Here is a 14,724-nt window from a genome sequence, read left to right on the forward strand (position 1 = left end):
AACATTGATCAATTTTCAAAACTCTTATCTCCACAATCACACATAAGCCTCTGTAGGAGATATTAAAGTCTGATATCTGTAAGAGATGTTAAAGTCTGATATCTGTATATGTTAAAGTCTGATATCTGTAAGAAATGTTAAAGTCTGATATCTGTATATGTTGAAATCTGATATCTGTAAGAGATATTAAAGTCTGATATCTGTAGATGTTAAAGTCTGTCAGAGATGTTAAAGTCTGAAATCTGTAAGAGATGTTAAAGTCTAATATCTGTCAGAAATATTAAAGTCTGATATCTGTAGATGTTAAAGTCTGATATCTATTAGAGATGTTAAAGTCTGATATCTGTTAGAGATGTTAAAAGTTTTTTATCTGTGGATGTTAAAATCTTATATCTGTAGATGTTAAAGTCTGATATCTGTAAGAGATGTTAAAGTCTGATTTCTGTCAGAGATGTTTTAAAAAGTCTGATATCTATCAGATATATTAAAGTCTGATATCTGTAAGAGATATGAAAATATGATATTTGCAAGAGATGTTTTGATAGTTTGATGTATGTAGGAGATATTGAAGTCTGATATTTGTAGGAAATGTTAACATCTAATATCTGTAAGAGATGTTAAAGTCTGATATCTGTAGATGTTAAAGTCTGACATCTGTAGATGTTAAAGTCTGATATCAAGCCAGGATCAATCATTCCTCATTGCAGTCTGACCTGGGGTAAAATAATCATAGTATTTGGAAAGTATTGAATTACTTAAAAATGTATATAACATATCTAAGGGCTTTGAATTGCAGGTAACTTACAGGCCCCCTGTGGGTACGATAAGTTCAGCTACTCCTTTCGTTCACGGCGAGGAACTAGGTTCCATCAAAGTCGAGGGAAGCATTACTGTGATGGGGGATACACTGAGGGGGACGTCATCGGGTTCTTCATCCATCTACCGGAGCCAGACAACCCCTGCAAACTCCTGCCCAACACATTTAAAGACAGGGTAAGTTGTACTGATCTCTTCCCATGTAATTCTGTCTCTGTGATTGTGAAATCACATTGTTGTATAGTGGCTTAGTCAGTGTGCTTTAGGGTAGAATTTTATCACATGGTTAAAACAACAACAGATTATTTAGATGTAGGAATCAATTAATCCTCATTATAGGATGTCCAGTGATGACGACCCACAGAACTCATTCCACAAAATAGGCGGAGAATTTTGTGTAAACAGTAAAAATTGATTGACATGGTGTCACACATCTCTTGGAAGGTGGATTCTTGCTAGGTTTCGGGTACCGTATATACTTGCCTATAAGTCGGATTTTTGGGAGTCAATTTTTGGTCCAAAACTCTATGTCCGACTTCTAGGTGCGTCCTAAGAAGATTGGTATTTTTCTGGGCGGCGTAATGTAGTGTTTTTTAAACAACTCCGACGATTATCATGGACTACCACACAAATGATTATTGTTCACAAATATCTAGACATATTGTATTGTTTATGTATTTTAAAATGATGTATAAAGTACAAGTATTTACATATTTTTATTTTGTTAAAAATTATTTACATACCGGTAACTAGTACTTTCAATTCAACTAATCTATCGTTTATCGGTAAAATTGAATTACGAACCCGAATTAATATTGAAATATTCATATGTATACCGTCTGAAATATATTTCATAAAAGATTGAATATTGTTAACAGATAAATTAGATCATCATTCTTGACTCTTAAAAACTCTATTGTTGATACATTGAATTATACCGGAACCCCACTATAACCATGAGGCGATTGCCACTAAGTAAACACGGTGTCAGGTACTGGTAATTAGGAGACCATAATTGCTTAGGTAAATAAGGGATCATTGTCCATAATAAATCAAGGGTTGCGTTTAAACCCCAAACAGATATGGCTTGGATATTGAGCACCTCATAATTATTATTTTCTCAAAATATTTTTTGAAACATAGGTAAAAACACTAGAGCATTGACTTGAAATTGTCAACCGATTCTGACAGAAATTTGTACCGACTTATAAGCGGGTCAATGGCAAATTCCTACAAAATAACCTCAAAAAATACAACCGACTTATAGGTGAGTTTATACGGTATATATAAGGCACCTTGTAATTGTGTGAGATTTTCATCTTCTGACATAAATGCCAGCTTTATGGAATTACATGTACAGTCAAACCTCATTATCTCGAACTTGATGAAGCCGAGAAAAAGCTTCGAAATTTCCAACAGTTCAAATCATTAAAGTTAAAATACATACCGGTAAAGAAAATATAGTTGGGACTCTCAACTCGCTTTGACATATCCATGGTGTTCGAGATATTGATGTTTGAGATACAGATGTTCAACTGTATATCAAAATCTCTCGAGTTTTCCTCTTATCCCTGACCACGTAACCTGAATTGCCTCCATGTTCTGATTTGATACTTCACTAATTATTCTGATCTGAGGAGAATCAAGACAAACCTTCACACTCTGCTGCAGATTGTCAGGAATGTGTATTCACTATTCACAGACGTTATCGGTGTGTGTTCACAGACGTTATCGGTGTGTATTCACAGAAGTTATCAGTGTGTATTCACAGACGTTATCGGTGTGTATTCACAGAAGTTATCAGTGTGTATTCACAGACGTTATCGGTGTGTGTTCACAGAAGTTATTGGTGTGTATTCACAGAAGTTATCGGTGTGTATTCACAGACGTTATCAGCTACGCTTTGTAGTTGTTTTATAATGAAGGATATCTCCGTCGTGTGATTTCTGTCTGTAGTACTGTGGAGACACGGTAGTTATTTTCACTATTGGTGAATACTTAGTCTATACATTTATTACCTCACTGGGACGAATGTCTGCAGAGCTAATGCCACGACCCTGGTGTCACTGTGACAGTAGGCGTCCCACTTTAAGGGGGACAATATTTAACTTTGGCTATATCTTTTGAACCAAGGGGAATAGGGCTTTGCTATTTCAAAATGGATTCCTCATGACCACGCCTTTCATTTATCTTCACTAGCAATAACCATGGGCATACAATGTATTTCCATTAGTCTTAACATTTAAGAAAATCTTAACATATGTGTGTACAAGTAATGGAATCATTTTCTATGGAGTGAAATATAAAACACTATTTGTTCCAACACAATTTATTGTATTAAAATATTAGTAACATCTATTGATCAGGAGTTGTATGCAGATGGCTTGTTCTGTAAATACAAGCTAAGCAGTGATAAATAGATTAAATTGTGGTAATTGCATAATCTGTGAAAATTATCGAGTTATTGCACATTTGTTTGAGCGATAAAACATTAACATCAGTCTACACTAGCATTTAAGGAGGCATAACACTTTGTCATAATGGCTGACTTCCATTTGAAACAAATGCATAAACAAGTATTAGTCATATATTCCTTGTAATTTAATCCTGTTACATGAAAAAAGCAAAGTTTGGCAACTAATGTCAGCAGTGTTTAATACTCACATTCAACATTCAAAACAAAACACTACGGTCAAATCAACATGTATATAAGCATTCATTACATCCTCCCACAATGATTCACGGTGAGATTAAGGCTGTGCTTTTCCTTTCCCCCGACACATTCAATCACAATTTCTTGGTTTAGGAAGCTTTACACATTGTGGAACTACAACACAGTGTCATGAATCAAATTTAAAAAATGTTTTTGTCCATCGGTGAGAAGTGGAAGACTCCTTTGTGCAAGAAAACTGAAGATTGTTGTCTAGACCTTGAAAACACTGAGAGATTAATGTGTAGAATGTTTGATATTTGGATTAGTTCAAAACGAGTTAAACATGATTTTGATATGATGTTTAAATACATTCCAAGGGCAGACAACTGAGGTGTATCACAGATCTGTGTTCAGTGACCGGCGTTTCTGGTGCTTGTCCTTTTCATCTTCTCCCTGGAAAAACACAAGAAAAGTTATTAATTACTAGATATTTCACCCAACATCAGAAATTCATTAAATTTTACAAATTGGGTGTCACTATACATACCTCTTGTTGTGCCTTTAATCTTTCACTCAAAGCTGAAATTGATGACAGATTATCAGTGATATTTATAGTAAGATTGTGACATAGAATCCTTCATTAATAGTTTGAGAAAATGAGAGGAAAATTTCATCGAATCACAAACCTTTCATAAGTTTGTCATCTTCAAGAAACAATGGCGAGGACTTCACTTTATCAGCACGACTCCTCGTTTCTGTGTGATAAAAGAATTTACTATTTCACAAATTGACATGAGGTGAATTTCAGAGCATTTTTGTAGGTGTGATCTTTTATGCTTTGGACTCTGAATCAATTTCATATGAAATGTAAACGTTTGCAATTCAGATGTTTTTTTCTTCTGTTAAGTAGCAGTAGGAAAAAATATCCCAGAGCACAAATAACTACTGTAATTAGTAGTACTATATGTTTTTGCCTTTGACATCTCTACCAATTGAAATTAATGAATGTGAGCGGTGTGTGCATGAATCTTGATAAATATAGTAGGACTAAAGCTGGGACTTTCGACAGAAATAAAAGTAAAATGTAAATATATTTTAATATAAGTTTCATTTTTGAAAATACATGAGGTATGAACAGCAAAGCTTCACACCAGCATACTACATGAAGCAGTTTAACCCTTCCTGAAGTACGCTGACATAAAGATATAAAGGGTTGCAGTCCAGTTCCTCATGTATTTTCAGAACTGAAATTTGTTTCTTAATTTAATGATTATTTTCTTCTAAAAGTGTGTATTGTTTTATGACTTTGAAGTGCAGAGTTACATTTACCTAGACTTGTTGGTGTAGTGGTTGAAGGAGACGTCTTTTTCACAGTGGGATCAATTTGTGCGAATATGTTGCCTCCCGTCGGAATGGCAGCTCTGGGTTGTGAAGAAAGATTCCCAGATTTGTCTACTGTCTTTTTTTCACTGTTCTTTTCTTCAGGGGTTCTTGAGCCAGATCTGTCCGGAGTCTTTGAACGTTCTTTGTTAGGTGTTTTTGAACCAGCCTTATCAGGAGTCTTTGAGCCTGTTTTGTCTGGAGTTTTTGAGCCTGCTTTATCTGGAGTCTTTGATCCTGTTTTGTCCGGAGTCTTTGAACCACTTTTATCTGGAGTTTTTAAACCAGTTTTATAAGGTTTTGAATCTGATGGATCGAGAGTTTTTAAATCTGATTTTTCAGAAACAGTTTTTGAAGCACTTTTTTCTGAGGAAGTTTTGGAGTCCGTTTTTTCTGGTGTCTTTGATCGTGACCGGTCATTGGCCACTGGACTGATTGTTTTGGATGTACTAGGCTCTGGAGACAGCTTGGACCTGTCTTGATTCTTTTCTACATTTTGTACGTGACTGTTGTCTTCTGCAGACAGCAATGGCTCTGCTTCTTTGTCCTCGTTGATCTGTGAACAGATATCGACTAATAAGCAGAATAGTTCATTTTGTTTTCTCAAATTAAAATTAATTAGGGATAATTAAATAGATAACAGAACACTGACATTGGGACAGACTGCAATCAGGAAAGATATAAGAGGAAATGTTTGAAGAATCGAATTCTCATTCTAAAGAACTAGAGCAGCGAATGCCAAAAATGGCCCTTGGTCAGGGACAGAAACCAAAAATATCTATTTTTCAAATACGCCATCCTTTTTTCGATATCTTTTAAAATTATTTTAGTTATTCATGTTCAAAGCACCCATTGTTTTTGGCCATTGACGTCACAATTTTGCAACGTAATATGTACTTTTAAGTTAAAGTCTCTAGGTTTGCTAAACAAAAACGCTATTCAGTGCAAATTAACAACAGTGCTCCCTTGATATATTGCCTCCCCCCCCCCCCCTCCCCCCGTTTTAATGCCACACCCGCTTATTACCTGAAAATCCTAAAGAACACATTTCCTCCCATGTTAGCACCCCCGTTATATTGCCAACCCTGTATAATGCCATATGCCACTGATTTTCACAAACAAATGGTCAAATTTTATAGGGTTTACCCTCCATAGCAATGCCAATTACCTAACACACATTGGTAATCACTTTGATAGTGGTGCGGTGAAGTGTGACAGTTTGGACAAGGTATTCAGATGGCAATGTTAATTACTAATAATTGCAAAATTAAACTCAAGATAATTTAAACATTTATAAACCACAGGGAGATGTATGCATGTATGAAAGGTATGTTTGTGTAAGTGTTTGATGTATTGTATGAAACCAAAAAAATAAATAAATTATAAAAAAAAAAAAAAAATTTAAACATTTATACAGAATGGAGTCCAGATAACTTTATGGTATTGAATTTCTGTTGATTGCTCAGTAAATTGTCGGTAATGGTGAATTCGTTATAATGCCACCCCCGCTTTATTGGCCAAATTCATCTTAAAGAAAAGTTGGCAATATATCGAGGGAGCACTGTATAATATGGTACAGATTTTGGAATGAACACACTTTACTTTCCTCTAAATTACAGGGCCATATTTGGGTATTTGTGGCTTTTTTGTTCTTTCAGAGGAGTAATGAAGTAAGACTATGCTATTTTAAATAATTATGTCATACTGGGTAAATATGAAGCTATGTACTGTACAAATATAAATACACCTGTGCTTCATTTCTCTCTGTATGTACAGGGAGTTGTATCGTACTTCGTCTTGAAGACAATATGAAGCTTTAACACTTGGATATTTTAAAAGCAGAAGGAAAAGGAATTGAATAACTGTTTGCGGAAAGAGAGAGAGGGGGGATTTATTTGGAACCTGGATGAAAAAACAAAATACATGCTTGGGAATAGGGGATATAAGCAAATGGAAAGTGGAAAGTTGAATCACTGGAAATATTATTAAAAATGGTACATGGAAGCCATATATATAGCTTATACATCAGATTTTTATTCAAACATATTCTATAGAAGAATTTATTTTCACAGATCCACATGGTAAATAGTCATGCTATGTATGACATGGTCATGCATGCCAGCATGATTACTTGCTTCACACTTACTATGTCCAAATCGTCAAACTGACAAAAAAGAATCACGTCTGCTACAGTTCATATGAAATTAATCCCATTGCCTTAAAGTGGCGTGACAAAATATTTCCTGCATGCATTTGACTTTGACCTTTTATTTGACTATATCTTTTTAACATTGTTGTGTGTCAAATGTAGAGTCTTCTATTTTTAAGTGATGACAAACTGTCTCGTTAATCTATGAAACAGCACTTTGTCAACTTACTAAATTCGCCACAGACTGTTGAGCATTTTTCCGCCTGAATGCTGCAGAGGAGCGGTTTCTGTTTTTAGGTGGAGGGGCTTTCCGATACTGAAAATAAAAGTGAAACTTCTCATTTTATTGCCACATCATATCAAATTTTTCACCTCTTTCAAATTGTAACTGAGGACCAACTCAGAGAATGAAACACATAAATATTTTACCAATTTTGACTTTTAAAAAACTAGAATTTCATAGAGATCAAAATTGATGAGGATTTTACCGTCAAAAGTGAATTCAAGAAAACTTTACTCATAAAAAGACAACTTGATGAGAAAATAATCCTACACAAAACTGACTATCTACGCACTGATCTAAGCACTGCGGTTTCCCTTTTGATGGCCCCAAATTCCGAGTCACCTTCATCATCATCAGCAATCACAACATCTGGGTTGTCTGGCTGTTTGTAACTTCTGTAAAGTCACTAGTACTGTTATAAACCACTGTCTATGTACTATGCGAAAACTGTGCAGTAGGTTACCGTCAATGCAAAATACTTGTTGGAGCTTATAAAAAATATTTTGTATATACCACATAGAAAGGGTTAATATGTAAATCAGAGGGAAAAGGCCATCTTGTTATAATACAAAAAAGAAAATAATAAAGTTTTAAGAAACCAGAAAGAATACTGTAATGGTTATTAACCCTCAATCTTGTTGAATATTTTGTTTATCACATGTAGGTTGTGTAATGAAATATTGTTGCTGCTAGAATTAATTTCACTTTCAAACCAAAAAAAACGCATATCGAAGAAACAGAGTTCCTTTACCCAGAATCAGAAATGGCGTCCGGAGAAGGGGTGATGGTTATTTTGGGGCGCATCGTAACGTCTGCCTCTTCTTTCTCATCATTTTGAGGTTCTTTGGGTTTCGAAAATCGAGGTCCTTGGCCCTATCAAAGACCAACATACAACTGTTCAGCACTTCACATGAAAACATTGTGATGGAGTTTCTATTTCATTATCATTCATTGGATAAATTAATTATTCTAATCCACTTTTCTCACTTCCCTTGAGCTTTTTGTATGATTGATAGATATTTTTGTGTACATGCTCCAGGAAAGGAAATTTTTGTAAAATGAATATGCCTGAAATGATGATGATGTCTCATATCTGTTATATTGATAAGGAAGTATAAGAACTATTAATATCTGATGACAATCTCCTGAGATATTACAGGAGATGATGGTTCGTATAGCGAGTAAGCCATCAGACTGGCCAGCTCAGAGAAGAAGCTGGTCAGAATGATGTCCACAGATTTACCATTGGCATGCCCATGATGGGAAGCCCTTTGGCCTCAAATGCCTTGAAGGCCTCACTCTGAGGCCTCTTCTTGGGGGTGGGGCCTGGCTTAAGGGATGATTCCTTAGTGCCATCTTTCTTCTCAAAGGCTTTTAACTTGTCCTTGAAAGACAATTTCTCTTCTGTTTTCTCTTGGGAATCCTCCCTGCAAAAACAACAACATAAGAATTTCACAGCAATATTTGGCATAACCAAGAGTTTTATGGGGAATTGGGATTCATGTTGTGACTTCATTGCATGTAAATTGGGTGTTGGAAACATTGGTAATCATGAGTCATGGCAGACTTAGTGAAAGCTTCATCATGTTTTAAAAGGGTAAATATAGTTTTGTACAGTGGCTATGACCCAAGATAGCAGTTTTGGCAACAAACAATCCCTTTGTAATGAACCTTGGATCAACTTATTCCAAAAAAAGCAATTAATTCCGAGAAATAAGCATGATTAATTATGGATAGCTAACGTGCTAGCAGAGGTTAAATCAATCAACTTTGATGAATACTGTAATTAAGTATAAAACAATATGCAATGCTGGTATATATTCGATGACCATGCAAGACTTGAGCGAATTGAACTAGGACATAAGAGAAGGAACTAAAAGTTTAGGAGGGGGGGGGGGGGGGATAATATACCATTCAACTTACTTTGAACTACTGATTTCTGCAATGTCAGCATAACCAAGGAAACAATCGTTTTCCGTAGAAGAAATCTCCATTTTGTGTGAAAATGTTTATCACAGACAGAAGTGTTACCAGTGATTAGCATTGGCTGAAGAAACACTTGGTGTGATGGTCATAAGGAGTTCATTAACTACAGACACAGATAGTGCAATAATGGGATAGAGCTAATGAACCACTTGTAAACAAATTAAAGCAGGTTGGAGAGATTGAGGAAGTCAGATATATCAGGGGGCATCTGGGGAGAGACCACAGGCCAAGATGGTCAAGATAACCCCCCCCCCCCCCCCCCCCCCCAAACCAATTGCTACACCACAGAAAACAGACACCGAGTTATTCCTGTCTTATCAGCCACTCATGGACCATATATCATCTATAGACTAGTATAATATCGAAAGTCCCACCTCTTCAGATTTATTGTGGAGATATGTAATTTTGAAAATTGTGAACTTTTAATTTGTTCCATTTATACTATGTATATATGCAAAATTATTCAGGAGTACCATATTTTGCTTGGAGGCAGCTTTTTTAACCTTTTTAAGTGTGCAAAGCATAAATATGATGTAGATATATTTATTTTTTTTAAAAAGCTGAAATTAATTTCATAGCACACTATAGAAAGTTGTGTTTTCGGTTTAGTGTATTTGAAACACTTCTACAGATTTAAAGTTTCTTGTGAATAAAAAGTTATTGAAGTATGTGTAGGTAAATTACATGATTAAGAGTATGTGTAGGTATATGATTAAGAGTATGTGTGGATGTTACATGATTGACAGAATGTGTAGAGGCTAAAAAGATTGACATCTTCATATATTAGATTTTGAGCTGTAATCCAATTTCTGATAAGTAACACGACCCCCACTACATTGTAGTTAACTAATTCAGGATTGTTAAACTTTGTAAAAAAACAGAGTTCAAATTTCACATAGGTAGTTATGATATTACATAAGACTGTTTATATAGGCTGAGACATTCTCTTGTTTATGAGAAGTGTTAAAGTTTATCTGGATGTCTTCCAGCATAACACTATGATTGTAAGATTTTTTACCTTTTCTTCCGCAAAACTATGAACTTGTTAATGAAAATCAGATGTGTTTGCTATTAGCCACATTAACAAAACGTTGCAATGTGTTCACTAACAGTAGAATGAAATAAAATACAAACTGTTAGGGATACAAATTAAATTCCCGAGGGATTCTTCCGTCAGTGGGCTATAGGTGAAGATTTGATAGCTGAGTAAGCATAAGTTATAGTCGTATTGGATTTCTGTAATGTGAAGTACAGGAGCATTTTGATGGGACCAGGAATGGTTCCCCAGCTGAGATCAATAGCAGGAGAGGGGTTAATAGGAAGCTATGATACCTAGCCATTCATCATTACATGACAGGTGGAAAATCAATTTGTAGCCTGTACTGTGACAAGCTGTATTGTTCTGACACCCCCCAGGGCCATAGACTTAGTACACAGTCACTAGTACCTACTAAATCAGTACATGTTCTTACTGAAGGGCAGTAAAACAACACTAAACTGATCTCTTGTGGTGGGTTTGTTATTGTTTACATACACCACAGACTTACAAATTAAAAAGCTTTAGCTGCTGCATTTAACACTAGACAATGGTCCTTGATGATGAGCACAAGGACTTCAGACTTAACCGACATTATTGTATATCCTTGTTTAATACTAATATCATCTAAACTCACCGCTGTTTTCTCTCTTCGCTGTTTTGTTCTTTCGTGGCGGGTTTCACTTCTTCCTCCTTTCTGACTTTTTCGTTGTTTTTGTTTTTGTCGTCGGTCGTTTCCTTCTCCCCTTTGTCGTTGACGGCTGGGGAGGAGCTGCGCTTGCGGCGGCGACAACAACATTGGAAGACAGCTACAAGGACAGACATGCTGAACAGCGCCACAAGGGTGCTGGCAATAGTCAACACCATTGTCGACCACGAAGCTCCGCTGAGATCAACATCCGTTTGTTGAAGTGCTTCTCTCCGGGATAAAGAAAGGGACTCAGGTTTCGATGATTTCACTTCACTATATTCAGAAATCACCTTAGTGTCTATACTTTCACTTTCTCCTTCATAGTTATGCTGAAATTTTTCATTACTATTTTTTAAATCATTCGCATATCTAATTACATTTTTAAGTAAATCACTAGAAGAGTGAGGGTTTGTGTGCAGATCTGAATGGGTTACTTCCTGAATAAGATTGAGAGTATTATTTTCACCAGCCTCGATGGTTTCTATGATTTGACTGGGTTGTGAATCAGACCTTGTGGAGGCAGTAGGAAAGCTCCATGTCATATCACAGCACACTAACAACACACAAAATATCCACACCTCCATGTTAGAACACTTCACACACAACATCTAGCCTAACTGCAGATCACAATATACCTACAGGATTTTCCCAAGAGGAGATATACACTACAGATTACTCCTCATGGAATAGTATGCAGTGACATAAACATTTCCTCAGGCAAAAAGGTCATTCAAGTGTGTATATAGACTCCCGTCTAATCCTGCACCGTCTGCAAAAATTCTCTTCATAATCAACACAACACAGGTTAATTGTACAGACTCACCATTCAGGCTGCCATTTAAATCCTTGTTTTTTGTTTGTCAATACAGTGAAATCTCTTGGTTCATCTCATGACCTGGGAAAAGCCCACACTGATTTTCAAAATCAATAAATCTGCAACCATCATTGCACAGGGCAAGAACAGCGTCAACTTCGGAGTGTGAGGCTGCCTGACAGAATGGCTGCACCACACTGTTACACCAACAGGTGCTTCATTACACAAACATGTTCACTCCCTTCACAACAAATGCTGCTCTCTGATAAATCATAATCTGAAGGTGAAGAACACAAAAAATATGTACACAAGAGATAAGAATGAGCCTTCACTGCCAATACCTAAGTTCAAAGGAATGTGACAATGTGGCCATGTGTGAGTCATTTCCTTCAATACCCATTGAGTATGCACAATGTCATTATCTCATATTTAAAGTGTGTTATTTTCTTGGTTAACTGGCTTAATCTAATAGAACAACCTCTAGTAATGTAATAAATTAAAACTGTATCCTGAATCCAGCAATTTAGCTTGCTGATGTCATAGTACAAATTCTATCAATTCTGTAACTGAATTACAAAATGTGGATTGTAAAAGGGTATTGTCACTTGCTGATATAGTGCAATATGCCCCGGTACTTTTTTCTTCTTCATAATTTGTAAAATTTATATTCATATAATGTTTCAATTGACATCAATCATATTTTGATTTTAGAATATCTTTTGCAACATAACTGTGACATTTCAAAATTTGTGATATGATATTTAATTGATATCAATCAATATTTTGATTTTAGAATATTTTTTGCAACATAGATATGGCATGATTTTTAAAAACTATCGGTAGCTTTTAAAAATTCTTTCGCAATGCAGCAGAGAGCACGTACCCTTTAGAATCTAAGATAATTTTGAGAGGTTCTTTGTGAAAGGCAAGGAAACACTTGAGGACACTGAGAAGAGAGCTGTTTGTATATCGGGGAGGACTTGAAGTCATTCATTATGCAAATGTCATTACTTATGACAACTGTATCTCTCCAACAGGGAAATGTTTGCTTTAAGTAGTTTGCATGATAATGAATGTAGAGAGAGAGATGGGGAAGGAATAGTGATAGAAAGAAGGAAGTACAGACAGATGTATGGTAACCTCTGTGTTTCACGGAGGAGGAGGAGGAAGAAATTGCGTACCAATGAAAATTTTAATACAAACTTGAGAAATACTCTTCTTGGGATATGTGCCACATTATATTTGTTGAAATTCTGGGAATGTAGCTGTTGTTACAGTGAGATAACACACTCTCTCAGCTCTTACCTGGCCATTCTCACTTGGTGAATGTACATGTATAGTAGCAGTAAAACTGTGCTTGTTAAACATTAGAATAGTTTTGTGAAAACTGGATTCTAAATGAAAAGCCAATGCATCTTCATTGTAGAAAACTTAGTTTTCCTATTTTTTTTAATATAAGTGCTATAATTACATTTTCAGTTTTACACATATGTGCTTACCTTCGTGTATATATGTGCTAGATATCCTTTTTTAATTTCAAAATTCTTAATATTGCATCAGTAACCTAACCCAATGTCATGTGCACAAGATGAATATTAGTTTAAAGTTCACAAATAAAAAATGTGAAGTTATTCAGGATCACTGCATCCTTCTTTGTCGTTTCTTTCATCTTAAATAAGGTCTTTTTGACTGTGGTTTTATAAAATATATAAGATCTTGTTTTGACAGTGGTTTTATAAAATACCGTAAATCTGGATATTTTTGCGTCAATTTATTTTTGCGAATTTGAGTAAAAATCCTATATATTTATTTCTGTGTTTCTTATTTTTGCGAATTTATGTAAAAACATATTTAAAAATGTGTGAAACTATTTTTGAGAAAAATATTTTTGTGAATCCAACTGACTCACAAAAACGCTAAAAATTAATCGACAGCAAAAATAGCCAGGTTTACGGTATATAAGATCTTGTTTGACAGTGGTTTTATAAAATAGATTGTATTTTATGTCCTTCCTGCTGGACCCCTTGCTATTATTATTATTTATATAACCCAATGATGCATTCTGTTTTATAGTACACTATCATCAATTAACAATGCATTCTTTATAGCGATACTTAGAATATGTATGTACTACCGAATTCATCAAACTTAGTCTCTGTGGGTCAAGAGGTTTGCACTAAAATCCTCTGAACTGACTCTGTAGTTATGGGAAACGAAACACTGCGTGGATGCCACAAGATGTTCTGAGTGGCTTCAACAATATCGTGTGGAGCACATGGTGTAGAATACAAAGAGCAGTAATCTTAGCTGGTGTAATTCCAGGAATTTACAATGTGCCCTGCCTACTGAGAGTGCTAGGAGGTTAACTGTGTGTTGTATATATCCAACCCTAACCGTTCTACCCCAGGTTATCAACCAAAATATGTCCTCTGATTTGGTTAAACCAATGAAATCGTGTTGATGTCCTCTTAACTGGTAAAACAAACAGGCTTAAATCAAACATGTCCTGCTGGTCTCTTGGTGTCATGTTTTTTAATCTTATAAAACAAACGTCAAATCAATATAGACACTTTTGATATCTAATAAAGTAAACAGGCTCAAATCAAACAAAATCCTACTGGACACTCTTCGTAGATAACAAAACAAACAGACTCAGATCAAACAAAATCCTACAGGACTCTTGGTATCTAACAAAACAAACAGGCTTATTAAATCAAACAATATCCTACTGTATAACAAAACAAACGGACAAATCAAACAAAATCCTACTGGACACTCTTCGTATATAACAAAACAAACAGACTCAAATCAAACAAAATCCTACTGGACACTCTTGGTATATAACAAAACAAACAGACTCAAATCAAACAAAATCCTACTGGACACTCTTAGTATATAACAAAACAAACAGACTCA

The 14,724-nt window shown here is 35.4% G+C and overlaps 2 protein-coding genes across 3 annotated transcripts in view; one reads left to right on the forward strand and one right to left on the reverse strand.

The window, feature by feature from the left end:
- LOC125672053 (set1/Ash2 histone methyltransferase complex subunit ASH2-like) overlaps positions 1-14,724 on the forward strand; it is a 39,466-nt gene that overhangs the window by 20,896 nt on the left and 3,846 nt on the right. Inside the window, exon 14 of the mRNA XM_048908123.2 lies at positions 797-993. Coding sequence (XP_048764080.1) covers positions 797-993 — 197 coding nt within the window. The remainder of the gene's footprint in view (positions 1-796; positions 994-14,724) is intronic.
- Positions 3,130-14,503, reverse strand: LOC125671169 (muscle M-line assembly protein unc-89-like). 2 transcript variants are annotated; one of them, XM_048906695.2, is made up of 10 exons: positions 10,941-14,503; positions 8,525-8,708; positions 8,033-8,154; positions 7,574-7,676; positions 7,228-7,314; positions 6,996-7,013; positions 4,799-5,405; positions 4,156-4,224; positions 4,017-4,048; positions 3,130-3,922 (listed from the first exon to the last, which is right to left on the reverse strand). In XM_048906695.2, exons 1-10 carry the CDS (start codon positions 11,600-11,602, stop codon positions 3,866-3,868), a joined length of 1,941 nt encoding a protein of 646 aa, XP_048762652.2. In that variant the 5' UTR covers positions 11,603-14,503; the 3' UTR covers positions 3,130-3,865. The 2 variants fall into 2 exon arrangements, with proteins under 2 accessions (XP_048762652.2, XP_048762653.2); XM_048906696.2 differs by lacking the exon at positions 6,996-7,013.

This window comes from Ostrea edulis, chromosome 4, assembly GCF_947568905.1.
Source record: "Ostrea edulis chromosome 4, xbOstEdul1.1, whole genome shotgun sequence".
In the NCBI taxonomy this organism is placed as follows: Eukaryota; Metazoa; Mollusca; class Bivalvia; order Ostreida; family Ostreidae; genus Ostrea; species Ostrea edulis.